The sequence below is a fragment of the Corvus moneduloides genome, chromosome 2 (genome assembly GCF_009650955.1).
Source record: "Corvus moneduloides isolate bCorMon1 chromosome 2, bCorMon1.pri, whole genome shotgun sequence".
Taxonomy (NCBI): Eukaryota; Metazoa; Chordata; class Aves; order Passeriformes; family Corvidae; genus Corvus; species Corvus moneduloides.
The window spans coordinates 10,897,609-10,922,234 of record NC_045477.1 but is presented as its reverse complement, the minus strand read 5'-3'; the positions used below and the strand labels follow the sequence as shown (position 1 = coordinate 10,922,234).

The 24,626-nt window shown below is 38.1% G+C and overlaps 1 protein-coding gene across 9 annotated transcripts in view; it reads left to right on the top strand.

The window, feature by feature from the left end:
- ROBO2 (roundabout guidance receptor 2) overlaps positions 1-24,626 on the top strand; it is a 1,045,807-nt gene that overhangs the window by 155,743 nt on the left and 865,438 nt on the right. For 4 of the 9 annotated variants that reach the window (XM_032097109.1, XM_032097086.1, XM_032097099.1 and 1 more), the window contains exon 1: positions 12,957-13,639. The exons of 1 other annotated variant lie outside the window; for it this stretch is intronic. In XM_032097109.1, the coding sequence (XP_031953000.1) occupies positions 13,516-13,639 (124 nt within the window). In that variant the 5' untranslated portion in view covers positions 12,957-13,515. Of the gene's footprint in view, positions 1-12,956; positions 13,640-24,626 lie in introns of those variants that run through there. 4 more of the 9 variants (XM_032097105.1, XM_032097080.1, XM_032097094.1 and 1 more) reach the window with 3 other exon arrangements.

Below are 24,626 nucleotides of genomic sequence, written 5' to 3'. Positions count from 1 at the left end.
ATATGTTTGCATCTGGAAGTCTTATAGGCACAGCATAAGAGTTTTTCAGTATTATCTCAGACTGGTATGTATTCTGCTCTGCAATAATGGGGGGAGGGGAGTTCTTGTTTTTGGTGGGCTTCCCCCCCTGCAATGGAAAGTGGTATCATTATTTTGAATACTCAGCCATGTCATTTTACAGTGCTGTCCATACTCCGACATGCAATAATAATCTCTTGTAAAGAATTATTGCTAATGCTGACAAATTAGCTGAATGCCATATTGTAACCATAAATTCTGCTGATGGGGATATTGATTCCAAGGTTTCTGCTTATTTTACTTGTGCTTACTTCAGAAAAAGAAGCCTAGGGATTTGCCTAGGATTGCCCAACTGTTGCCTCATATTTGAAGAGAGAAATTGTTCTTTCTCACAGGAAAACAGGAGTTTTAAGGGGTTTTTATGCTTCATGAGGAGCACTGGAACATAGACTGAAATCTCCTCTGCAGCATGAGACCATCTACAGTGGTCTGACAGCTCAAGTAGGTACTTCATGGGTCCCACCTGTGGGTATGTCAGGAACTGTGCCAAGCCATGGCTCTGACAACTGGTGCAAAGAAACCTGTTTGTGTCCTCAGTGTAAGACCTCAATTAGATTCTGGACTTCAGATTCACCAAGGATGCATCGATTAGGAAGTTTAACAGGATGCTAAAAGCATTGCATCAAGAAATTCTGTGGAGTTGTGATCTACTGATGAGATGTGATCTACAGATGAAGTCCAGTTATCTGTTGCAGTTCATTTTTTGAACTGTATTAATCATAAACTTAATTTAGGCTTCTAATTTAACGATCTGATTTGCTCTAGATTACTAGGGTTTGAAGGCCAAGTCAGATGCCATTTGAAAGCAGTTTCCCTTGATTTTCAATTGGATTTCTAAACTGACCTGCAACCCAGCTGACATATAATGTTAATGAACCACACATGGCTTGCATATAGAAAAGTGCAAATATAGAGATTTTCACAATTTTGCTAGAATAAGGTTCTTATCTTTAATTCTTTTTGGCAATTAACTTTGACAAATCTTGCATGAATATACCTTTGGGGGAAATTACATTTCTTAGTTTATAAATATTTCTAATCATGTAGCATCTCTCATTTGAGAAACTGATAAAATATCAGAGGAGTAAGTAGGCAACTGCACCAATGCAATACTGAGAAATGTTACCTGTATTGTCTTAGTCCTGTGCCAGCTGTTTGAGGTACATGGCACTGGGTGTCTGTCATTTGATGTCACTATGGTGAAGAAAGGTATTTTAGTGAAGAAACACACTGTAAGATTTAAAACATTTAAGTACTCGGTCTAGTTTATAGGAATGCATTTATAGGAATGCATTTAATAAATAGTTGCTTTAAAAAAGATAAAAATTAAAGTCCCTCATGGATTGCACAGGATCAATTATGAAATCAAAGAATTAGTTAATGAGCTATAAAAGGAACAGAGACTATTGAGGAGTATCTGTTAGAATTCAGACTTACTGCATGTAATCACAATGTATATGCAAATTCTCCAAGTACATAAGGAATTATGGCAAATCTAGTAATTGTTTCCTATCATTCTTAAACTCTATTTTTGTGCTTTTTAAAATTACTTAAAGTTGCAGAAGATGTATTTAAGAAACCCCACCCTCTGCCAGCTGCACAAAGAGGTCAGAAATAGTATATAATTATTGCTGAGTTAATTGCTGGGTGCTAGCATACATATAGACATACAGTATTCAACTCAGACATTATCACAATAGTGGACAATTAGGGCAAATTCAGTGACAGATAAAATGCAAACAGAATTTTTAAACCTAGTACTCCACTGGATTTTTAATTTTTTAATAATCTTAGAATAATTGTCACTTCTATCTTTAGCCTTACAGATGCAATCTAAGAAGGTGGCTAAATCAGAATAACAATTTCAAATTTATTTTGGAAGACTATGCTTAAACTCAAAACTACTTATTGTAAAAATAGTTTTTAGACACAGACAATGTGTTTTCTTCTAATGTTTATATTTCTTTGTGAAATACGGAGGTGAGGATTAGAAAGAAGCTGTTCTTTGGAGAATGTTCTGCTGTTTAATTCCCGACTTCAAACTATCTTATTGAATTACCAATTTTGGTAAAATATGTAATCCTTTGAAATATGTCTTTTTATATTTTGTAGAAACAGATTAATTTCAGAATTATTTATTTTTATGTTGAACTATCTTAAGCTGTAGGAGGGATAGACGAGAAGATAACATAATTAGAAGAAATCTATGGCAACAGTCTGTGCACTTCATGAAGCTTAAGGATATGATGTCCCTTCTCAAACTTTAAAAATGTACTGTAGAAACATAGCAATGGTATGAAAAGCTAGTAGTATGACTACCTTTTTTATTTATGAATGTTCTTAAAAAAAAATGTCAGAACAATGGAAAAATAATTCTTCTGTGTATATTTAGATATGGGTTTCTGATGGTCTAGTGTTCCAAAGGAGCAAGAAAATGGAGTCTCAGCTTCAGGCTTTTGATGCAGGGATGGGGTGCATGGCCCAGTTTAAGTTTAAAAGAAATTACTGCTTTATAGATATATTAGAGTTTCCTTAGAGCTTTAAAAGTCAAAGAACTCACAGCTAAAATCACTTGAAAACTATTTGCATGGTTTGTGTAGTCAAAAATCACTTTAATTTTCATTTGTGGAGGAGAAGCAGAAAAGTCAGAAAAAAGTTGAGGCTGTGTTTAAAAGCTAAAGATAGGTAAGGACAGACTTTGCTTCCTCAGAACACATCTGTACATGCATTTAAGAACAAGAGCCTTAGAGAAACCTATTTAAGGAGCCCTTTGATGGCATCCAAAGACCCCAGCTCCTTCCCAACATTTGATTTCCCCTTGGTTTACAAATCACAGGCAATATGTCTTCAAAGTCTTCTACAAACTTCTGTTTCTTCAAAGTTTATGATTTATTTTTCACTCAATACAGTGGATGTGATTTATTGCCTGTTTCACAGAGGGAATGAGACTTAAATTGCTAAAGGCAGATGTGGGCAAAGCTGGGAGTAAGCATGTGACGATTGATTTCAGGGATAAAGGGAAGTTTTATGGGGGCTGAATCTGATAAAGCTAACTCTACTTGGACAAGAAAAAAACCTTTTCTTTTCAATATGTGCTTAGAAGGATGGGCTTTGAATTGCACAATTAGCAGTGAAAATGACATTGTGAGTTTTAAGCTGAAGGTTGCAAGATTGATCTAAATTCTGTGGAAGTTAGTGAGTGTATGCCACTTGCTTTCACAGATTTCATGTGGTTTTCAAGGTGGTCAGCCAGGACAATGATTTGGGGCTCTTACTAAAAGGGTGAAGGAGAGTGTGACAAAACAGAATAAATAGGTGAAAATTGTCCAGCCTCTCAGAGGAAGAGCAGGGCTTGCCTCTGCCTAAATCTGAGATCAGACCAATTGCCTGTATGACTGTTCCCATTAAATGCTCGTGCAGGTAGTACCTGATGATTTTGACTGACCAGAAACTCTGGAAGAATCGCAGCTCAGCATCTGTAACTTTTTACCACTATTCACAATACAGTTTAAACGGGAGAAGTGTGTTGGGATGGTATTGCAGTGTCCAGTGCTGAGTTACAGAATCCTTTGCATCCCCCTGCACAAAGGAGAGCTCGTACAGATGTCAGGATTCAGCTCGCGGCATAAAATTGCTCCCATTCCCCTCGATGCGCGTGCGGCGAGAGGTCTGCTCCTGTCAGTGCCCTGTGCTTGCCCGGGCTTTGGCTGGTGGCTGGCAGGGCTGGCATGCACAGGCTTTGGGTGGAGCCTTGGCAAGGCCTCTGGTACTCAGCAGTAGGCTTGCAGCGAAAATGTATTTCTCAGGTACAAGGAATGCTGCATTTAGCCATTTGTGCTGTTCCTGTTAAGACCCTGCCTCCCTCACCTGAAGGCAGTTTTTTCCTGTTAGGTGTATCTGTAGTGAGCTGTTTGAAGCCAGAGGAGCTGGCTCTGCATTGGGCAGAATTTTCCATGCTGAGGGAAAGAGCAGAATTATTAGCTGTTACATACAGGCAATGACCTTATTAAAATCGGTGTACCAGGAAAAGCTGCTGAAATGCGCTGCCTTATTTATACAATTTAGGTGCCTTAATGAAATATGTATATGTATGCAAATTCCCAGTTGCTTCACTCAACCCTGAGCAAGATGTGGAGAGCAGAGATTTGACACACACTGTTGTCTGTGCGTTTAAATGCAAGCACACTTGTTTGAGCACCTGGGCCTTGGAGGAGAACTTGTTCTGCCTCCTTGGGTGGTGGTCTGCTGCTGTGCTGGCTTGTCTTTGGAAGCTGCTCTGGCTTACAGTGCCGTGATAAATTACAGCTCTTGCTGATTATCTGTTGTCATCTGGCCCCTGGTCACCGAAGTGAAACCAATGAAAGATCACATTTCTTTCTACTGTGCTGCTATAACACATCCCTACGATGCTGTAGGCAAAAACCTTATTATAGATTGTTTTATTCAGTCAGGCTTATAATGCCACCTCTACTGAGCCTGCAGCAGAGGACATCCAGGTAGAGAGGAATAACCCAACTCTAATTTTGCTCCACATATTCGACCCTCTAATAGCAACAAAAGTTTTTTGCCTCTTTGTTTGATTTATTATTTTTTTTGTTTAACCAGGCAATGGTTTTGTACAACTTGTCTGAAAGCCACTTTCAGTCAAAGGTTTATGTAGTTGTTTAGTAATGCTAATTGTTTGAAGGGAAATTCATTCTTATGTGCTGAATGAGAGTGGAAGGCAGTTAATTGTAATGACAAAAGCCATCATAGGAAGAGATTATGCTTTTATTACAAAACCATGCTTGGAGTGTGGCCTCAGACCAATATGGAATACTCTGACAATGGAGTGGCAGGGTGGGGTTGGGGATAAGCTTATCTCAGAAGGACTTACATATAAGTTTTTCTCTATTTATGAATAATAAGTTGTATTTGCTAACATCAGACTGAACAGACTGAGGCTAGGATTACAGCCTTGCTAAGTTTTTTTGCCTTGTGAATCAGCACTGCTAATAAAGATTTCTCTAGGCCAGATGATGCCCTCATTTATACCCAATGCCACTGTATGCACCCTCTGGCCTTGGTTACAGGCCAGCAGGGTCGGCCCTGGCATTGGAATGTAATTATCAAGCAGTGCCTGAGCTACATTCCAAAGCAGTCCACTTTGTTTCTCTGGTGTGGGCTCTACGGTGCTAATAGAAGTAAAAAAAAATAAGATCATTGTATGAATGACTGAATTCAGGATTGTCAGTGGTGGTTGGGGCAGGTGAGGTGTCTTGCAGTACCTATGTCTTACATTTCATCTGCAAGCATTTGACCCTGTCCTGCTGCCTGGTGCACGATCTCCCTGCCTGACAGGCTGTCTCCCAAAAAAACCAAGACTGGACCCAACATAAGCAGGTACCCTGGATTGTCAGGCAGTTTGGGTTTGGCTCCTACTGTAACACAGCTGGGCAGATACAGCCTATGATTACTGAAGTGCAAATATTTTATAGCACCAGAACACTGTAAAATAGGGGGTTTGGTCTTATTTTACAGAATAGATACATATATATTTCTCAATATCTGCAATAAAAATGGAAAAAGAAAGAATGAATGTAGAACTTGAACACGGTCTTAATCAGCAATTGGTTTTGCACCGTTGCAAACAAAAATAGTTTGAATACATAAATTGCAATTGTGCAATTATTTTAAATGCAACAGCAGATACCTGCTTAGCAGGAGTCTGTTTAGTGCTTATCTCAGTATTTCAGACAAATGCTGATTATACAATACTTGCTGTCTCTCAAAAACACAGATCCTTAGAGTTAGAGAAACTCTCAAGTTTTCCTTTATATCCAGAAAATTTAGCAAATATTAGCTGTGTTTTAATAACCACTAGAAAAAATACTCTTTTTTTTTTAAACTTCTTAGAAGTGCCAGACATTTGCACTGTGATTCTTGGGATTGTCCTATGCAGGACCAGGAGTCAGACTGGGATGATCCTTGCGGGTCCCTTCCAAATCAGGATATTCTAGGATTCTACTATGGAAGCAGGTGTGTCACAGTTGCTGTTTTTTGCATTGTAGACATTAATTCTTGACTTGAATGTGGTGAGCAAATAACCCAACAGAAACTTCCAAACCTTTTTCCTTCTTTTGCAAACCGATTGCAAGTCTGGGGCTCTACAGAAAAATAATTCTGGTATTTAGAGCTGCAGGTTTATGAGCAGTGTGGCATTTTGGCATGGCTTTCACACTGACACACTACACTTTTGTCTGGTAACGCTTGGTGGTTTTGATTTTTTACATGGAATCCCAGCTGACTAAAGAGCTTCTTCACTTGAGCACTGCAGAAGTTGTAGGTAGAGCTGTGGAGTCCCTGCTATACCTTTTGTCTTGAATGTGTCCTCAGGGAAAATTCAATCCACCAAAAAGGAAAAGCAAGCTAATATCTTTAATAACTGCAATTAGTCAGAGTTTCATTGTTTCGAGTCACCTGAAATGTGACACCTTCAGCAGCACTGGAGGCATCCTGAGCGTAAAACCAACTGGATCAATATAAGTTCAGAGAAAGCAGATGTATCTCTTGTCACTGGCAGTATTTCCTGAATGATCTGTGTTGTATCTTGGTCCTCCTTTCTTTCTGATCTGAAATTTCAGATCCCATGTAATACCATTTTCCAACAGACCTTGTCTCCTTCCTATGTCTTTATTATGTGGAGATATTCTATGACTCAGCTTGTCTTTTCCATGTTTAATTTCTGTTGATTACATTGGGAGACATTTGATTGACTGGTGTTAGTCGATTCTTCCTAATGAGGCTACTGGGTATTGCAGTACCAAAGTGCTTCAAAAATTCATTGGAAGCTGGAGGAGAGGACCAGATCAGTACTTTGTGGCTTCAAAGCTGTGCATAATGAAATTTAAAGTGAATACGTCTAAAATACTCCTAAAGAAGTCAATAAACTGGAAAACACACAAAATATTTGAAGCTCTCAGATTTAAAAATCTGTTTTATGAGTGAAATGTGAGCTGGACATGTATTTTACAGTGAATGAGAGCCTTAATTTGTTTATTGACAAATCAGAGCCTTTAAGTGTCATGGAAAGTGGGTTATGATTCCCATATGTGTGAACTGGTACTTTCAGCTTTTAAGCTTTGCTCTTTCTTTATCATGGCCATCAGAAATAGCCCTGCCAAAAATTTTTTTAAAGAATTGGTATGATAGTTGGAAGTATTTTATTAAGTATTTTGAAGGTATACCTATTGCTCTACTTACAGCTTGTGAAAATAAATCCTGGCATCTTTTCTAGCTTCAGGTTGCTCTGCTTTCAATTAATCTCTTTCCCCCCGCTCCTGTTGGACAGGTGTCATGTGCCAATTTTTTGTTCCTGATATTTTCATAGTTGTGTTTTGGATAAATGCTCTATTTCATGGCAGGAAATAGAGCAAAATAGAATATGAAAAGATAACATATATAAGGGTTTTTTAATAAGACCAGAACTTCTTGGTTTTTCCATTTCCCCTTTGTCAAAACCAGAAATATATTTTCAGTCTGTAACACAAAACACAGTAAAGAGTCTCATTCGTGGTTTTACCCCCTGTTGTGATTTATGACTTCATATAGTATTTTTCTTACCAGAGCAGCTCCTTGGGTAACAGCACATGTATGTTGTTTAACAATTTGTGTTATTTTTCAATAAGTAATATTTACTGTGAATTGTTACATATAATTCTATATATATTTTAGTATATTGAAGTTTAATTGTATGTAAAGTTTGTTAAACATAGGCAGCATTTTTTGATAGATCATGTTTAGCAATTACATTTCAAAGTAACAGTATAGCATCTTGTCAGTGCTGAAAGATCTTAGAATCTTTGTGTTTAATATAGTGGATAAGATGGTCCAAGTTAATAATTTTATTAAAAATATTGATAAAGCTAAAAGGTGGTTTTTTTCCCATTATTTATCAAATATATAAGCAGTTTTTGGTTGCCTACAAGCTCCATTAAGAAAATTTATACTTTTTGAACTGAAACTCTGCATAATTAAGACTGAAATAAGTGGTAAATTCAAAGTGAATTATTATGATTCCTATTATACTTAAATGTAAACCTCCTAAAAATACAGATTGATGAGTGCAGAATATTATGAAAAACATTTCATGTACTTCTTTGTTCTACATGATATAATTTGCAGAGTATCAGAAAGGCCTTGGACCTCTACACATAAACAAGAAATAACCCTCAGTATAGAAATGTGAATCTTGGACTTATTGTCCTTGTTTTATTGATGCCTTTCTTTTACTGCACTAAAGCTGTTATTATAGTGTATTGCTGTACATCAAGCTTTCATGTTGTCTTATGCAAGAGGCAAAGCTACTGGTTAGTTATGAAGAGAGACACTCTTTTTTGGGTCTTTATTACCAGCAAAAACCAAAATGAACCTAGTATCTGGGGACTGGCATGCAGTGACTGTCAGAACTTCATCTCACTTGGTTATATTTGTGAAGGGGGAATAGAAATGATTTTTCACAATACCTGCAATGAAAGTGCAGGCTCTGCTCTGGGCAAGCACTGGTTTCTTAACCCCTGGAAATCACATGAATTGGAAGGAATTTCAAATACGTTTTTGATTTAAGAAGGCTCTGTACTTATTTGGCATTTTATTATGTTACAAGTATCTAAAATGTTGCTTCCATTGGTGTCCGTGGCTAACAGAAATCCCCAGGAGGTTTCCACAGATATTTAGAATGCCCTAAGCTGAAAGTATTTAAAATCAAAACAATTTTCATGCCTAAAAAGAACTGAATTAATTATGGCTCATAGCGACTTGGGCCTCTGTAAATGGTGAGGGAGACAGCAGAAAAATATTCTTCATGCCTTCAGTGAAGGATGTGATATTTCCATCTTGTAGTGTTTGGTGTTGATTATATTCCTTTTGCAAAGTTCATTTAGTCATGGGCATTTTCATGCTGCCCGATGCTGGCTGTTTGGAACTTTGGGATGATGGAGAAGGAGAGAGGTAGGGAAAAATAAAATATTGGTAACTTCTTAGGGGGGAGGGGATGGACATTTCAGCTTCTATCTCCATTCCTTCTCATCTTAGTTGTGACTGTCTAAACAGTCATTTCTATCTATTTCTGAAAGCTCTTAAGTTTTTAATTTTGATAGTCCAGTGTTCTGAAATTGGAAGAATGAAGGCTGCAAATCTTTCCGAGCTTCTCCAAGTGTTAAGACAATTCTATAATTATAAGTGCCAGGATATACCATGAAAAATGCCTGTGCTACTGAACGTTGGGTTTGATTGAGGTGTTATTTCTTGCAGTTACTGAAGGATCTTGAGGAAGTCCATAATCTTCCCTGTAGTGAAATGGAATCTGGATGGCAAATAAAAGGGGCCAAGAACATGTCAGCAAGCAAGCAGTCGAGGCTTCTGCCTTTGCCTCCTACAGTCTGAAAGCAGCACAGCTCTCCAAAATATAACGCTTACAAGACCATGTTGCTCAGGGCTCTGATATTCAAGCTTCTGTGAAATTATTGTTGCTATTTATTCAAGCATGGGGGTTTTAACCAAGTGCTTACACCAGTAGCCTTTTGTGCCAGACAGGGATTAGTAAAAAGAAGGAAACTACGGAAAGGAAGGGTGACCAGGTAGCTGGTTGGTATACCAACTACTACAGATTAAACCAACTCTGACATATTTTTTCCTGAGTCACACCCCGGGGGGTTTGTTATTTAGGTTGCTGGTGTATACTGACTCTGAGTAAACATCCCACAATTCTGTTAATTAAAAAGAATCTCTGTATTTATTAATGCTGTAGGCATTTATAAACATAGCTTCAGCTTAATCGTAGCTGCTGCCCTTTGGCTTCATGAGCAGAATGAGGAAGAGAATATACAACTGGTAATTCATTTTGAATGCTGAAGGCTTTTCTCTTGACTTCATCTCATAAACACTAAATTAGAACTGGATATACTTAAGGTGAAGGCAGCAAGGACAATTGTGAGTATGGGAATCTTTGGTCTGAGAAATTACTTTTTTTGCTGGAGTAAGTTGTTTGAAGGGTATGTTGGAAAACCATAATATGAGGAAAGGTGAAGAGGATTTTCTTTTTTTAGTGAGGAAACCCCTAAATTATCTCAATAAAATGATCAAATATACTTTACAAAGAAACAAGAGGAAGTAATTAAATATGTGGAACTCATTGCTAGGACCTATGGGTGTAGAGCAAAGCATAAATGATTCAAAAAAGGAACTAGACAGTCATCAAGGACATTTAGCTGACATGGGATTGTTTTGTTTCTTGTAGCTCTTGGAGGAGTTTTAATAGTAACAGACATAAAGGTGGACTTCAGACTGGTTACTTTTCTTTCTGTTTCCACTACTGCACATTCAAAGCATGAAATGGAATTACAAAACATTCCTTTTACATATCTAAAACATGATGTTGACTTAAAAATAATGATACTTGAAAGAAAAATAAATGTTGGGTTTCTTTTATTTGTCTTTCTGATGTTTCATCCGATGATGTTTGTATAATCTTTCTTAAAGCTATATCTTTCCTCTGAGGGCATTTCAACTCTGGAAAAATGAAATTCTTATGAACCTAGAAATGAGGACATTAAAAAACCCACTAAATTTCATAAGAAGGGACAACACTTTTTCTATGTTTCCTTGAAGGTCTGCCTGCTCACTCCTAGTAAAATCCTAAGTGGATTCAATAACTTATCTTTTGTAAAATAACCCAGAAAACCATCACCAGAGTGAAAATCTGGGTGCTTCAGGCATTAGACCGAACCAAACATGCCCATGACCAGCAACCTTGGTGGTTTTCCTTATGTTCCTTGGTCGTTCTTCCCTTCTCCTGCCATATCACCTGAGCTGCTACTCAGGCAGTACTTGATCCTGCTGAGCTACTGGAGGCTCATGCGGGAGCTGGCAGAAAGCTGACAGAAACTCATCATACCTTGTAAAAACCACTACTTTCATTAATGCTGAGAATACAAGGTATCCAGGCTGGATTGAATTCTTCTGCAGTATAGGGACCAAGGAGGTATTTTTAAGGATGCCTGCCACCATTGGAAACAGTTTTCCCCATTGCAGTTGACTTACTCATGGGTAGGGGTAGAAACAGCATAGTGTGATAAACTTTCAGGGGGTTATAAGATTTGAAGGCTAGACAGAGACTGAAGAAAGGATGTGGAAGGTAAAAGTGACATAAGGCTGCAGCGAGTGCCAAGACAATGATCTGTCAAAAGTTCTAAAGTGTGACTGATATTGTCACACGTTTTGGGTATTGAAGGTGTTTGCTTTCTGATGACAAAAGTGAATTTACTTAGTGGTACCTGAGGAGGGTGAGGCTGGTGGTTGTTTAGTTTAAGGTTATCTTATTGTCCAGATGTAAAAATCGTGAAACCTCTGTGAACTCCTAAGTTTTTTTTAGTTCTTCAACATGTCACATGGTGCTAGCAAGTAAAACAAACACAAGTGTCTGCCTGCTTCATTTCAGTAACAGTTGGGAGAGAAATAAGAGAAATGGCATTTTAATTATTAGCAAAGAGACTGGTGATTAAGAATGGCTTGATGGAGAAATTTAACAGAAGCCACAGCTTAGTGACTCTACGTGATAGATACTGACCTAATTTTTGGCAACTAAGAGCCATAAACATCATCCTTGATGTATCAGACTCAGCATCTGGTAAGCTGTCTTATAACTTTTAAAAATTAATGCACAGAGGGATGAAAAACTGTACATCAGCATGTGTTTGTTTTCTGTCTAAATGCAAATGTTACATCCTCTAACAAGCCCATAATTATATTGTAGAACTTAAAAATAAAAGATCTTTCATTGTTGATGTGGTGGTGGTGGAATCCTAATATTTTCTTGTTTGTGACATTACATGCTGTTTGTTTAAAAAAAAAATCTCTGAACATATATCAGATGTTCATGATCGTCTCCACCAGTCAAAATATCATTCTTTATTCAGATGAATAAGTAAGGCTTCAGATTTATTAATACCATCTTTTTAATGTTTCACTGAAAAGGGCATCATGTCTGTGGTTGAAAATGTGATAACTTCAGGGAATTTGTGACCATGGTTGCTTTGTCATTCTAAAGACATTGATTTTTTTTTATTTATATAAATCTACAGCACAAGGTTTGTGACTCATTGATTTGAGTACTGCATGCTTATATGGAAACAACAAAGTGCCAGACTATAGATGAATTCAATCTTTTGGGCACACTTAAGCAAGTACTGGGCATCTCAAGACTGTTTCAGCAGTCTGAATGTCAGGAATCTTTCTCAGAGTACCCTCCATGAAAATCCAAAATTTTTCACAGAAAGTCTTATGTTTGCTGATCCAGCTTCAGCATTCTTAAATGCAAACATTTGGAGATATAGGTAGTAGCTCTATTATTTCTGCGGCAGTACCACCTATTAAAGGAAAAATTGACTGCAGTCTATTATTTTGAAAATATGTACACTTCTGAATGTCCCTTTTCTCTTTCCTTCCCTCTCCACCCTGTACTCCTGCCCCCTGGATTCTGGAGATCCTAAGGATAGGCAGTGTGAAAATATAAAATGCATAGCTGCTCTGTGCAGCAAAAAGATTGCTGCTACTGCTAAAGATTTGTTCTTCCTCTTTGCTACTTAAAAAAAAAAAAAAAGGCATGCAGGGTTCTTCCCACGCAGTAATTCAGAAATGCTGCAAGTAATTAGTGTGTTGAAGCTTGCATTTTAGTTTAAAATATGAAGTAAAGCCTTAAGAAAATGCAGTGAGAAGTCCTGAGCAGTGGCACAGTGCAAAGCAGGAAATCTCCTGCACACAATAGAGATTAAATGCTCCCTGTGCATACTGTATTCTGCTCAGCCCTCTGCGTTCGGAGCTGGGACCGTGGCAGTCGTTATCTGCAGCAGGTTCCTTGGTGATTTTCAAGCCCTGCACTACCTACCCAAGTGGCAGTGACACCAGCTTTCACTGAAGCCTTATTACTCTTAAAAGAGCAATTTGGTTGGTTGCACAGCTATTAGGATCAGACAGTCAGGCTTAAAGCTGTCAGTACAACTGCTTCTCATCTTTTTTCACAATCCTGACATCTTTTCTCTTTTCTGCTGGACACAAGCATTACTGTATTTATCATTTTCAATCAAGCTCACGCTGTAAGCTGAGGAATATATTCCCACAGAAACCAAAGTGAGGAGCAGAAATTATTTTATAGCTGCTGTAGTAGCAGCGGTGCTGGCTGCATGTTGTGTGGGAGAAATCGGATCAGTGAGAAATGTGGCTTTCCTCAGGGCTACATCATTGAAATATTACTTCACCGTCTGAGAAGAGCAAAGCTACTCCTTGCTCTAATTTTTCAATGATTAATCACTCTTCCCTAAGTAAACACAAAGTGGGGGAGAAGATGTGAGATTTTTAAATTTTTTTTTTATATATATATTTTTTTTTAAGTAACTTGTGGAAATGTTGTTATCATTGAAACGGGGGAAAATCAGTATGCTTGAACTTCTTTTCATTTTGATGTTGCTCTTCTCTGGACCAACCCTGAGCAAGCTTAGCAGGACCAAAGGCAAACACTGGAAGGGGGGTAAGTGGAAAGGAAAAGTTTTGTAATGGATGTTTGGGTAAGATTCTAAGAAGCTGTATCAAAAGTAATCTAAGGAGAATACCTGTGCTATTTTGAGTGACTCAGATTTCAGGTTGCTGTGTGGGCTTGCAGTGGGATGCTAAAAAGAGAGCATGGAGTTTAATTTGTTTTCTTGCTAGTTTGCTTGGCTGATGCTGTGTAAGGTATGCATTCCTTGTGGGAATTTTGCTTTACATTGTACTATTAGCAGAATAATATTTAAGGCCTTGATGCAGATAAATGTATGCCATTTAGAAATTTAGTGGTTTTTTTGGATTGTGAGAATTCAGATTGTTCTTTTCGTTATGGAGCCTCTGGGACTCTTGTGGCTTTATTGGAAGTGATGTTACCCCTGTCATAGGGGGCTACAGTATTGGAGAAGAAGAGAGAAAGCAAGCAAGAAGCCTATTTTGAGGGCAGAATTGTTAGTATATGTGGTAAAAATGACTAGACAGACATTTTTTTAGAGTACATGGTTGTTGTGAAATGCACTGCCAGCAGCACTAATTGGCTGACTGGCTATGTCAGTGTTGATGTGTTAATAAAGATAAATTGCATTAACTTTATCGAAAAAAATGCTGTGTTGAGAAAACACTTATGATTTTTGAAGGCAGCAATCCATTTTCCTCTTCTGTTAGAAACTGCTGAGAAGATTTACCCTGTGTGTGCTGTGAGCAGTTCACTAAATGTGCCTTTTCATAAAGTTCACTTTGTTTTGCTTCCTTGCATGACATTTGTTTATGGAAAACATGGGTTATTGAGGTCTCATAATCTAATATAGCTCAGTGAGCATAAATGGTATCTCATAAATATTTGGACTGAGGGACTGTGGATTGTAGATAGCTTGATATTTTCTCCCTGATTGTTTCTTGATGTTGCTGATTGGAGGCACCCCCAGGATTTTTTTACTTTTTTTTTCCCCCTTTACAAGTGTTGCCACAGCATGGTATGTTTATCACAGCTTTAATAGCACTTCCAGTTTTTCTCTGCTGTCAGTATTGTGATCTGAGGTTAAAGAGTAGCATCAACATTAAAAAGAAGTTTTAATAATTTATCACAACATCTCAGCAGGAGAGACTCCTCCCTCCCCCCTCAACATTTCCTTTTGTTGCGTTTAATCTTCCACCTACTGTACCTTCAAGGGAAAAGTTGCAGCTGACGCTTAACCTGGATTGTTAATGCAGCACATGTATCTGAAAATTATTTCCTGGTCCTGTAAATCACATTATCACATGTATCTCACAGTGCTGCTGCTGGGTATCCTCGTTGCAAATTACAAGCTGTTATTTACTCTGGGCAGCATGACCTCTTCCCAGAGGTATGTGACTTAGGAATATATGTCACTGTCAAGTTCCTGGGATTTAAGAAATGCTCTTAACTTTTTTCCCTTTCTCCTATTTTCAATTAAGCCTGGTAAATGAGGGCTGTATTGCTTTGGTCTCTTACCTACTCTCAGACAGAGGCAAAGAGCTGAATTTTTATCATGGGTAGAAAATAACCTATGAACCTGACTGCAGAAAATATCTTAATATGGGCTTTTGCTTTTCTTAAAGTGTTTTTTGCAGCTGAAACAGAACATAAGGAAGATACCTGTTTCAAGGAGGCTAACAAGCAATTTGTCTTGCTTACTCGGAGCTCTGAATCAGCAAAAACTCGGCATACCTGCTGTCCAGTGGTTTGTTTCATACGTGATATTACTGTGAGAGCTGTGTGACTTGAAGAGGATGCCTGCTTTCTGGGAAAGCTCTAAGTTCAGGATCTGTCAGAACACAGTTGTAATGTCATGTAGTCTGAGCATTTCTGATCTCCAAAACAGAATGTGTGCACCTCCCCTTTCCATTGACCATTAAGGATCAGCTTTTGCTTATATCTCAGTGCTGTTGTTTTTTTGTGTTGGTGTGTGCATGGCATTCGTGGTGTCGCTTGGTGAGATGTCAGCACGCAAACTTCTCCACTGCAGCTCACTGGGAAGCCCATCCCAAAATGGAAACAGAGTTTGGGGTTTTTTTTAAATTTTTGTTTTTAAGAGGCTCCAGACAGCCAGAGACCTGCATACCAACTTCCAGCTCTGTTGTTCAGAGGGCAAGGGTGAAGCTGGATATGTGCAGCTGGAAATGCATTGTATGACTCACAGCATCACCTATGCTGAAGTCACTTGCATGGTGGACAGCAACAGCTGAGCTAGACCATGCTCTAGCTTTTCCGTACCACCTGTCTCAAGGTGCTGCAAAGTGTAGGCATCTTTGGAAAGTGTTGGTATCTGTGTAGGTTGTGTGTCAGTGTGGGCCCTGGTCACGATCAGTACAAGTTAACGGATCCGGAACATTTTGTGGTGCGATTAATGAAAACTCCATTGCTGGAGTTACAAGCTCTGAGAACATGTTTTCTGTGGTCTTGCTGTGTAATTCTGTATTTATGACAAAACCATCTCTGTTCACCTGTATTTTTCTCCTTGGAATTCACTAAAAAGAAAAACCACTCACATACAACTAAAAGAATGGACTTATGGGTAGAAAACTGCTCCTGATTTAGGTGCAAAGTCAGATGTCAGAGAGTGAAATGAGTCCTGTTTGTGGGTCCAGAGAAACATAAAGATGCCGTTTTCTTTTCTAGCTGTTTTTAAGTCTGCATGCCAGAAAACCTTTCAGAATGATTCATTGGAATGCAGTCTCTAAATGTGCTTTAAACTGGGATTTATAAACTAATGATCAAGATAGACTGGAGTCTAAAAGCAGAACCTGGAAATACAGATCAACTGGAATTTCTTTTCCCCTTTAAACTGAAATAACACACCATGGTTCAAGTTTATGAGAAGGATTTATAATAGGGAGACCAAAAAACTAGGAAAAGAAGATTAAGTATTGTTTTGAGTTTATCTTAAATCAGAAAGCAGATTTTAGGTGTTGCTAAGGCCTATCCCCTTCTGAATTTCTTTCAACAATGTTTTCACTTTGTTGTGTATCTTTGTCACACATATGGGGGGGGAGGAAAGGTTTGAGTGTACCCAGCCAAATGCATGTGGATATGTTTTGTGTCTGTCCAGGGGCATCTGGGAGAATTTGTAGACTGTGAATTAAGCTGCCCATGTGTTTTTAACTGTGTGGAAGGCTGTGTGACTAAAAGGTTCAGAGAGGGGGTGAGACCATCAGGACAGCCACCACTCCTGGAGGACATAAACCCCTTATTCATCTTGGAAACAACTCACACATTCCCCTGTGGGGGAAACTGTGCCCACTCAGGCTGCTGGGCAGCTTTGAAAGGTCTGACTCTTTACATGGTGGTCTCTGTAACAGGATCTGGTCCTTTTTCCAGGTCAGTACCCACCCCAGCTGAGGGGTGGCAGACTGAGCCACTCTGGGATGGTCCTTGGGGTGAGCTGAGCCTCAGGAGGAAGCACGCAGAGACTCTGTGCACACCCCGGGGTGCCCTGGCACAAGAGTAATCTGTCAGCAGTGCTGGCAACACCTCCCAAGGTGTTTTAGGTGCTTTCGGACTGGGGAGAAGAGTTGGAGATGAGAAGACTTCAGAGGGAAAGGACCAGACCTAGGGCTGGGAAATTCAGGTTAAAGAATGCCTTCTCCCCAAAACCTAGTTTGTTCAGATCTCCTTTGTACTTCACTGAAAGAATTTCCATTTTCAGAACTTAGAATGATTTGATTTACTTATGATCAAATCGGAGAAATAAAAATCAAATGCAACCACAGGGCATCACCCCACAGAACTAGATGAGGGTGTTGCCTGTCCTTACTGTCTACAGGGAAGTGAAGCAATAATCTCTTTAATGACTAAATCAAAGTTTATTATGCAAGTGATCCAGTCTTATATTTCAGTTCCAATTTCAGCTCTATTGCAGTTTAATCATTTTTATGGCAAAAGGTACCAGCGTTAGAAACCTTAAGTATCTCTGGCACGGTATTACTGGTGACTGTGATACAAAGCTGTGTGTCTCAGATTCAGTCTCCCTGCAGACTGATCAGCATGTGTATTATTTAGGGTGCATGTAGTACACCAACTCTAGTTTAAATGTTAAATAAATGAAAGTAGAGGCATTTACATGGACCCAGGCAGCCTGGGCTTCAGTGTGAGTTATTGTGAGGCATGAGGGGTCTGGTTGGATGTGGAGCTTTTGATGTGATGGTGGAGTTGCAGCACTTGCAGAGCACAGCCAGCTGTGCTGGGATGATTCACTGTTTACTTTATGTGATTTTAAGCATAACACTTTATATAGTTTGCCATTTATCTAATTTAAGTAATTTATTTTATGTAATTTCAAGGATAAACTGCATGAAGTATTTTTTAATACGTTATCATGTTGTATGACTAACAGTATTTCTTAAGTAATGCGAGATTAAATATGCTGCCAGGCTCTTTTACCTTGGAAAAGCTTATGAAAGGCTGACCAAAAGTTTCAGACTCAGAGTCCTAAAAGTATTTCCCTATGTTTCATAGAACCAACCTGATTTTGAGTAGTAAGAAATTCACAATTTTTTTAACTTCAGAGGAAGCTCAATATATTTGAGGAGGTGGCTTGTGCATAGCTAAGGATCTAAAAGTCTAATTTTAGAAACTGAGTACTGTAAGTGTGGATCTGCAGTTTTAGTTTGACTGCAAGTATATAAAGCATATGACTACACACAGTATGTGATTTGATGTACTAAAGGATGTTCTAATAGTTTTGCTTTGAATATTCTTAAAAGGGAAAGAGTATTTATTTGGCTACAGAGTGACTGTGAAATTAACTGGGTTTTATTTAGTCATCAATTTTCTTTAAAGTCTAGATTTAGCCCCCATCCCATGATAACTAACAAATTTTTGCACCTTCCTTTACATCACTTTCTTCTGAGTAAAATCTGAATTCAAAAGGACTCTGGGGATGCATGAAGCTTCCTGCACATATTTTGTTGGAATAAATGGAATATATGCTTGTCTATTTTTCATCCCTTTGAAGACATTTGAAATACTTTATAGAAGTTTGGCAACCTGTATTCAGTCTCATACACACAGAGATAATGGAGATGGGGGGCAATAGAAAACCAAGCTTGTGAGGGTTTTCTTTGCAGCTGCAAGGGAGCGAAAATGATGTGGCTTTTCCAGTCACAAGGGGGAAAATGTGGGGGAAGTATAACATCTACTTAAGAGCAGACCAGTGCTGTGACAGAAATAAACAGAAGAGAATAAAACATAGGCTGGAAGAATGTTTCCAGCCACCATTGAGAAGGGGCTGCCATTCTTTGGCAGATGGAGTCAGCCTGAGCCAGGTTTTCCGTCTCCTTCAACTTCCAAGAGTCCTGTCTGCAGGATCTCCCTCCAGCTCGTCCACTGGTGTCAGTGCTTGGGTACATCTGCTGGAACCCCTGCTCAAGGAACTGATCCAGGTAGGGATTGGCCCGAAAAGAGAGGATGGCATTCATTTAGCTGATCCCTTTGTTTGCACACTCTTGGGTTACAGGGGAGCTTGGTACAGAAGAGGGCTATGGCCACAAGCAAAGAGATTGTGATTGTGGCTCGATTTAGAGTACTTCAAGCTGGCACATAACTTCACCTTGCAGCTCCAGACTATCAAAAAAAAAAAAAAAAATTAATAAGGTGGCGCCTTCCTTTGAATCCTATGTCCACATCCTGTGCTTGGAGCATTGCTTGAAATGTTTGCTATCATATTAAAAAATATGTTGATCAAACAGTTATAAACCAGAAGGAATATTTAAATAACACTTCATCCCCCCATGCATACATGTTCCTCTCCTTTGGTTATTGGCATATTTTTTTGTGTGTTGAACAGATTTTGGGACAACCATAAAGCATCATTGACATTAGAAAACCAGCAAGCACAAGCAAACTCTTTACTTTTGTCCACAAATTAAATGAACACATGTACATTGCCTTTAGGTGTTGAAAGAGCACTGATCAGATGTGCACTTTCAAACTGATGAACAGGCTTAAACACATACCAGAATGGCTGAAGAAAATGTGTTCATCAGTTAAACACTATTGATTTTTTACTTCAAAGCATGATCTAAGGAATACTCAGAATACATTACTTCTTTCAAGAGCCATTACTAAATAACCTCATGAAAACTTCTTAGTGTGTTCAAAATTGGGGGGCAGGGATGTATGATGCTTTTACAGATTAGTTAGTTTTGGTAAACGTTGCTTGAACAACAACAACGTAAAGCTCTTGTTTTAGAATTTCTGTTCCATAGTGAGAGTATCTTTAACAGAAATTACTTTTTCAGTCATTGATATCTGAATCCACAAATCTTGTTCTTGGCTCAACTGTCATGTTAGCTCTCTTCCTAGCACTGAGTCCATGCTACTAGGTTTGAAACTGCATCAGCCTCACTAGCTAAATAGTGAAACAATTTCATGGTTGCAGAATTATATTGCACAGAGAAGTAAAATGCAGTATTTTTTTTTCTTTTTTCTAAGATTTTCCCTCAAAAACCAGTGTTTTTAATTACTGTGTTTCATTGCATGAGCAAACTTAAAATAATGGAAAAAAACGAGAGAGACAAAATCCAGTTTTGTTTCTAGAGATGCTGATCACTCAGCAAAAGCTCCTGGAGACAAGGACACTCAGCCCTCACAAAAATCAAAGTTTTGATATGCTTAAGCGTAACCTTCCTCTTTACTCTGGGCTCCTACATCCTGTGAATACCAGCACTCCTCGCAGCCTCCCTGTTTTCTTGCAGCCTTGGGCACAACCCTGTGGTTTCCACGCTCACATAATTTGTGATAAGATATCACCAGGGAAATTCCTTCTGTGGTTCCAAGCATGGACAGGTCTGTGGTGGGGCAAATGAGCAACAAATTCTTCACTGTCTTCCCCATGGAGGAGGCTTCTCCTTACATTGCTTTTACATCTCCAACACATTGCTTTAGTTAACAATTAGCTTTCTACCAACTGGACCTTGTCTGTACATTAAAAGTGCACTGTGTAATTTCAGAAAGTCTAGAGAGAGAAAAGTCACAGATTTACCACACTGCTTGAGATTAGTGCCTCTGGCTTGGTAATTTAACCTAGTTTGTAAGTCCATTGTACTGACAGTGGAAAAACAGAAAAAAGGGATCCTTAGCTCTGTAAATAGGAGTAATGGAGAAAATGGTTTGCCCACTGCTTAGAACTTTATTGGGAGAAGAAGTGGAAGTCTACGTAAAAAAAAAAAAAAAAACAAACAAAACCAACAATTTTTTTCTGAAAGTTAGAGAAAATGTTTTTGAGACATATTGAAGGATTTTACTCTGCTTAATTATAGAAAAATTGGAAGAAAACTTTCATGCTATTTGAGCATGTCACGAGCTTTCTTCTCCATGAAGGTAAAGGCTCCTTAGAAATCTTAGAGAAAGCTGCTGCAGGACTGGATGAGTGAAAAGCAGTGGCAGACACACCCAAATAAAAACAATACCAAGTCTTAGATTGTGTATTTCAAAAAGCATTCTTTAGTTATATTTTTAAGTCTTACTGACATGTTGAAATTTTGAATTCCATTATCATAATTATAGTGTAATTAGTGCTTACTTCAAGAAACCACAAGATAGTGTTCTTAATTTCTTTTATCTCCAGAGAAGAGGTAGGGAGAGCCTGTTTTTCACTTATTAGGTTCAGCATTTCTCTGGAAAGCAGATGAGATCTGCTGCTTCTGGTTTAAAAGAGTAGCATGTTATACAGAATATAGCCCTTGAGGGATGCCCCTGGTTAAGTGTCTTCTAGAAATCTAAGATTGCGTCTTTTCTCTTGTACTTGCTTGAGAAGAACTGCAGTGTTGTTCTGTGTATCAGGGTGTGTCTGGGGTAGTATCTGGAATGTACTCAGCATCTTTCTTATGGACAGGATTATTCCAGTGAAATTCCTAGGATTATGCCACTTCAAATGAGGGGAAAATCTGCTTTTGAGTCTTAGCTGTGGTAACATCTATTTAATAATCAATGATGACAGTTCTTACCAGGTAGTCCTTGTCTAGAAACAGATCAAATCAGTTGGGGGAAAAACTGATCTGAGATGGGAGCATGGAAAAGTCCTGAGGCTGATGAAGACAGAGGAAAAATTGTGACACTGATGCAGTTCCCACTAGTTACGGTGATTTCATACTGCTGGAGATTGTGGTAAAACTTGAGAATTTGTCTACAGTCCTTATTTGCTATTCATCATCCTGCAATGGGTCTGGCTGAGCTATTTATTGTTATCTGTCTGATTATCCATGGACTTGAGATGGGTTTGTGCATGTTTGTTCTAAGAGAAAACATGTTTTAATGAATTACTGTCTGCTTTGATGTCAAGAATCTCTTAATTCAATTAATTTTCAATTTATGTGTAAAAGTAAATTCAATAAAACTTAGATTAATAATATGTGTTTAATAATGAACAGATTCGTACTTAAAATACTTTAAGGTTACAGATCACGGTGAAGGATAAAAAGTCCATTAAAAATCTGGACAAAAGTTGGTTTTCAACTTTGCAATTTTGATTTTTTTCCCACTGATAGACTCTTTGGCTTCTGCTCTAAAAAAGTGACAGTCTTAAAATCTGGGTAATGTTCTTGCTGTTTGTTATCACTCTGGGAAAAAAAAAAACAAACCTCTATGCTTTGCTGAAATTTTATTTCCATTTTTATTTTTAAAGTTGCAATCTGCTTTTGAGTATTGAAGATCAGCAGAAGGGAATTAGGAGGAGAACTGAAGAAATCTGCATCACTTAAGTCAATTTCTTCATGCTGTTGAATATTGTTTTGAAGGAAAAATATATTTTAAAGACCAGGATTGTGGGAATTGAAGAATTGAATTGTAGCAGAGTTATAAAGGAACTTCTCTAAAGCTGGTGGTGGAGCCTCCTGGTGCAGTGTGTGGAGACAGAGACACTGCCATGTATCAGGGCAAAGACTCAGTGCTTGGTGTCTTGAGAAAAAAGCCTCTTGGATAATAATGACATAAAACTTAATTTCAATCTCTCTGTGTTTTAGGAAGAACATCTACTCTTTCTACTTCCTTTTTTTTTTTTCCCTTCCTAATTAACTTGTTAATGCATTGGCTCTATTACTGTGAGGAGGATAAATTCTCTGTTTAACGTGGCCTTGCTTTACTCTTTCTGCAGCAGCCCTGCTCAGGATATACTTTAAAATCCAACATTAATAGAATTTCACTCTTTGAGCTGTCCTAGGAGCTTGTTCTGCATTACAGCTCCTGGGCACCAGTGACTGGCATTCTTTTATCTGTATGTTGGTTATATTGTTTCTCATCTCCTTTGATCTTCACATTCAGTCCACAGCTTCTTCTGCTTGTCAATTGTTTTCTAATTTTTAGAAGACCTTTTACATGTGATTATCTACAATGGTTATTTATCAGAAAGTTATTAATTTCTTTCAGTCAGTTTTAATTGCTTTTTCAGTGTATTTAAATAGAAGAGCAGTACTAATAAAAAATGTTACCTTGAATTATTCCTATAGAGAGAGTTAGAGACAATATAACACATGAGGAACATGTAGATACATTTTTGTTCCCGATAATATACTTTGCTTAATTTATATTCTTGGGAAAATATGGCTCAGCATCTTGACTAATTTCTTTTCTGGTGCCCTTTGATGGTATATTATTGCTCTTTAATCTGAAAGGAACACAGGGATTGGTAAGAGTTTTTGTACTACTCAAGTTGCAGAAGATGTGTTGTCTTTCATGAATCCTCTGGCATTTATAACTGCTTCATAAACTTGCTTAAAGCCTAATTTAAACAAAAGCTATGTTACAAAAGCTTGCATGTGCTCTCAAAAGTGCACCTCATGTAGAGAAAGTGAGATGTGTTGAGAACACAGGATAATGTAATGTATTATGCATGTAAATTTACTTGATCTATATTGGTCTTTTCAATTCCCTTTCCAAACAAAGAATATGGTAATTTCATTTTACAGATAATGTAGTTTGAGGCCCTAAATCAGTTTAGCAGTACACATTTTTGATTCATGGCAAGGGCAGTTGCTGGCTCTGAATGTATCTGTTCATAATCTCTCCAGCAGAAATTCAGCAGTGACTGATATGTTTAATGGCACTTACATTGTCTTTGCACATTGGGAAAGATCACAAGATGAGCTGTGTGATTCATCGATCACCAGAATACCTATAGACAGTCACCGCAGGGGGAAATTTTGCTATGCATTCTGAAAGGAAAATATTTTGAAGAATGCCTTACTGGCTTTCTGTGACCACTGTCTTCCACAGATGTGATTTGGGGTTACGTTATTTAATTATATGTGTATTATTTTTTATGTGGGCATGTGCACTTGTATCATATTATGTTGAATTCCAGTTTTGCAGTATGGTATAAACAATGGCTGGAAGCAAAAACCTTCCTATGAAGGTTCCTGATTTATTCCTCTATTCCCTTGCATGTGTAAGTTGAGCATAGACTGAAGACCAGCTTGAAGAGTGATCCTTTTTGCTGCTTGGTCTGCAGGATGAATATGCACCAGGCAACTCAACTGCTAATAAGCCACTTGTCATCCTTCCGTAAATTATCCTGTTAGTTTTCAAAAACCCTGTAGACACAGGCTTTTGTAACAGCATTAAATGTGTAGTAAGATCTGTCATTTAACTTGCACAAAATGCAAAGGAGGTGCCATTTGTATTGATTGATATAGATTTTTGTCTTGTCTAATGGGATTTATATTTTTTCTATGAACTTGTGTTGAAAAAAGAAGTGAAAACAAATAATGGCCAGACATAGATAACGTATTTTAAGTTTAGAAATAACTCAAACCTTAAATTTCTTGTGCATGCCATGGGATCCCTGGTTTCTAAGGCATCCAACCCCATCCGTCTTTTTGCCAAGACAGAGATGCAAAAGCGCGCTGGAAATGGCCTCCTTTCACTTTGCATTAAAGCAGACAGACCAGCACTCAGCTTTGTGCATTTTGAACTCAATGCAATAAAAGTTTTAAGAGATAAGAAGCTTTTTCTATTTCAG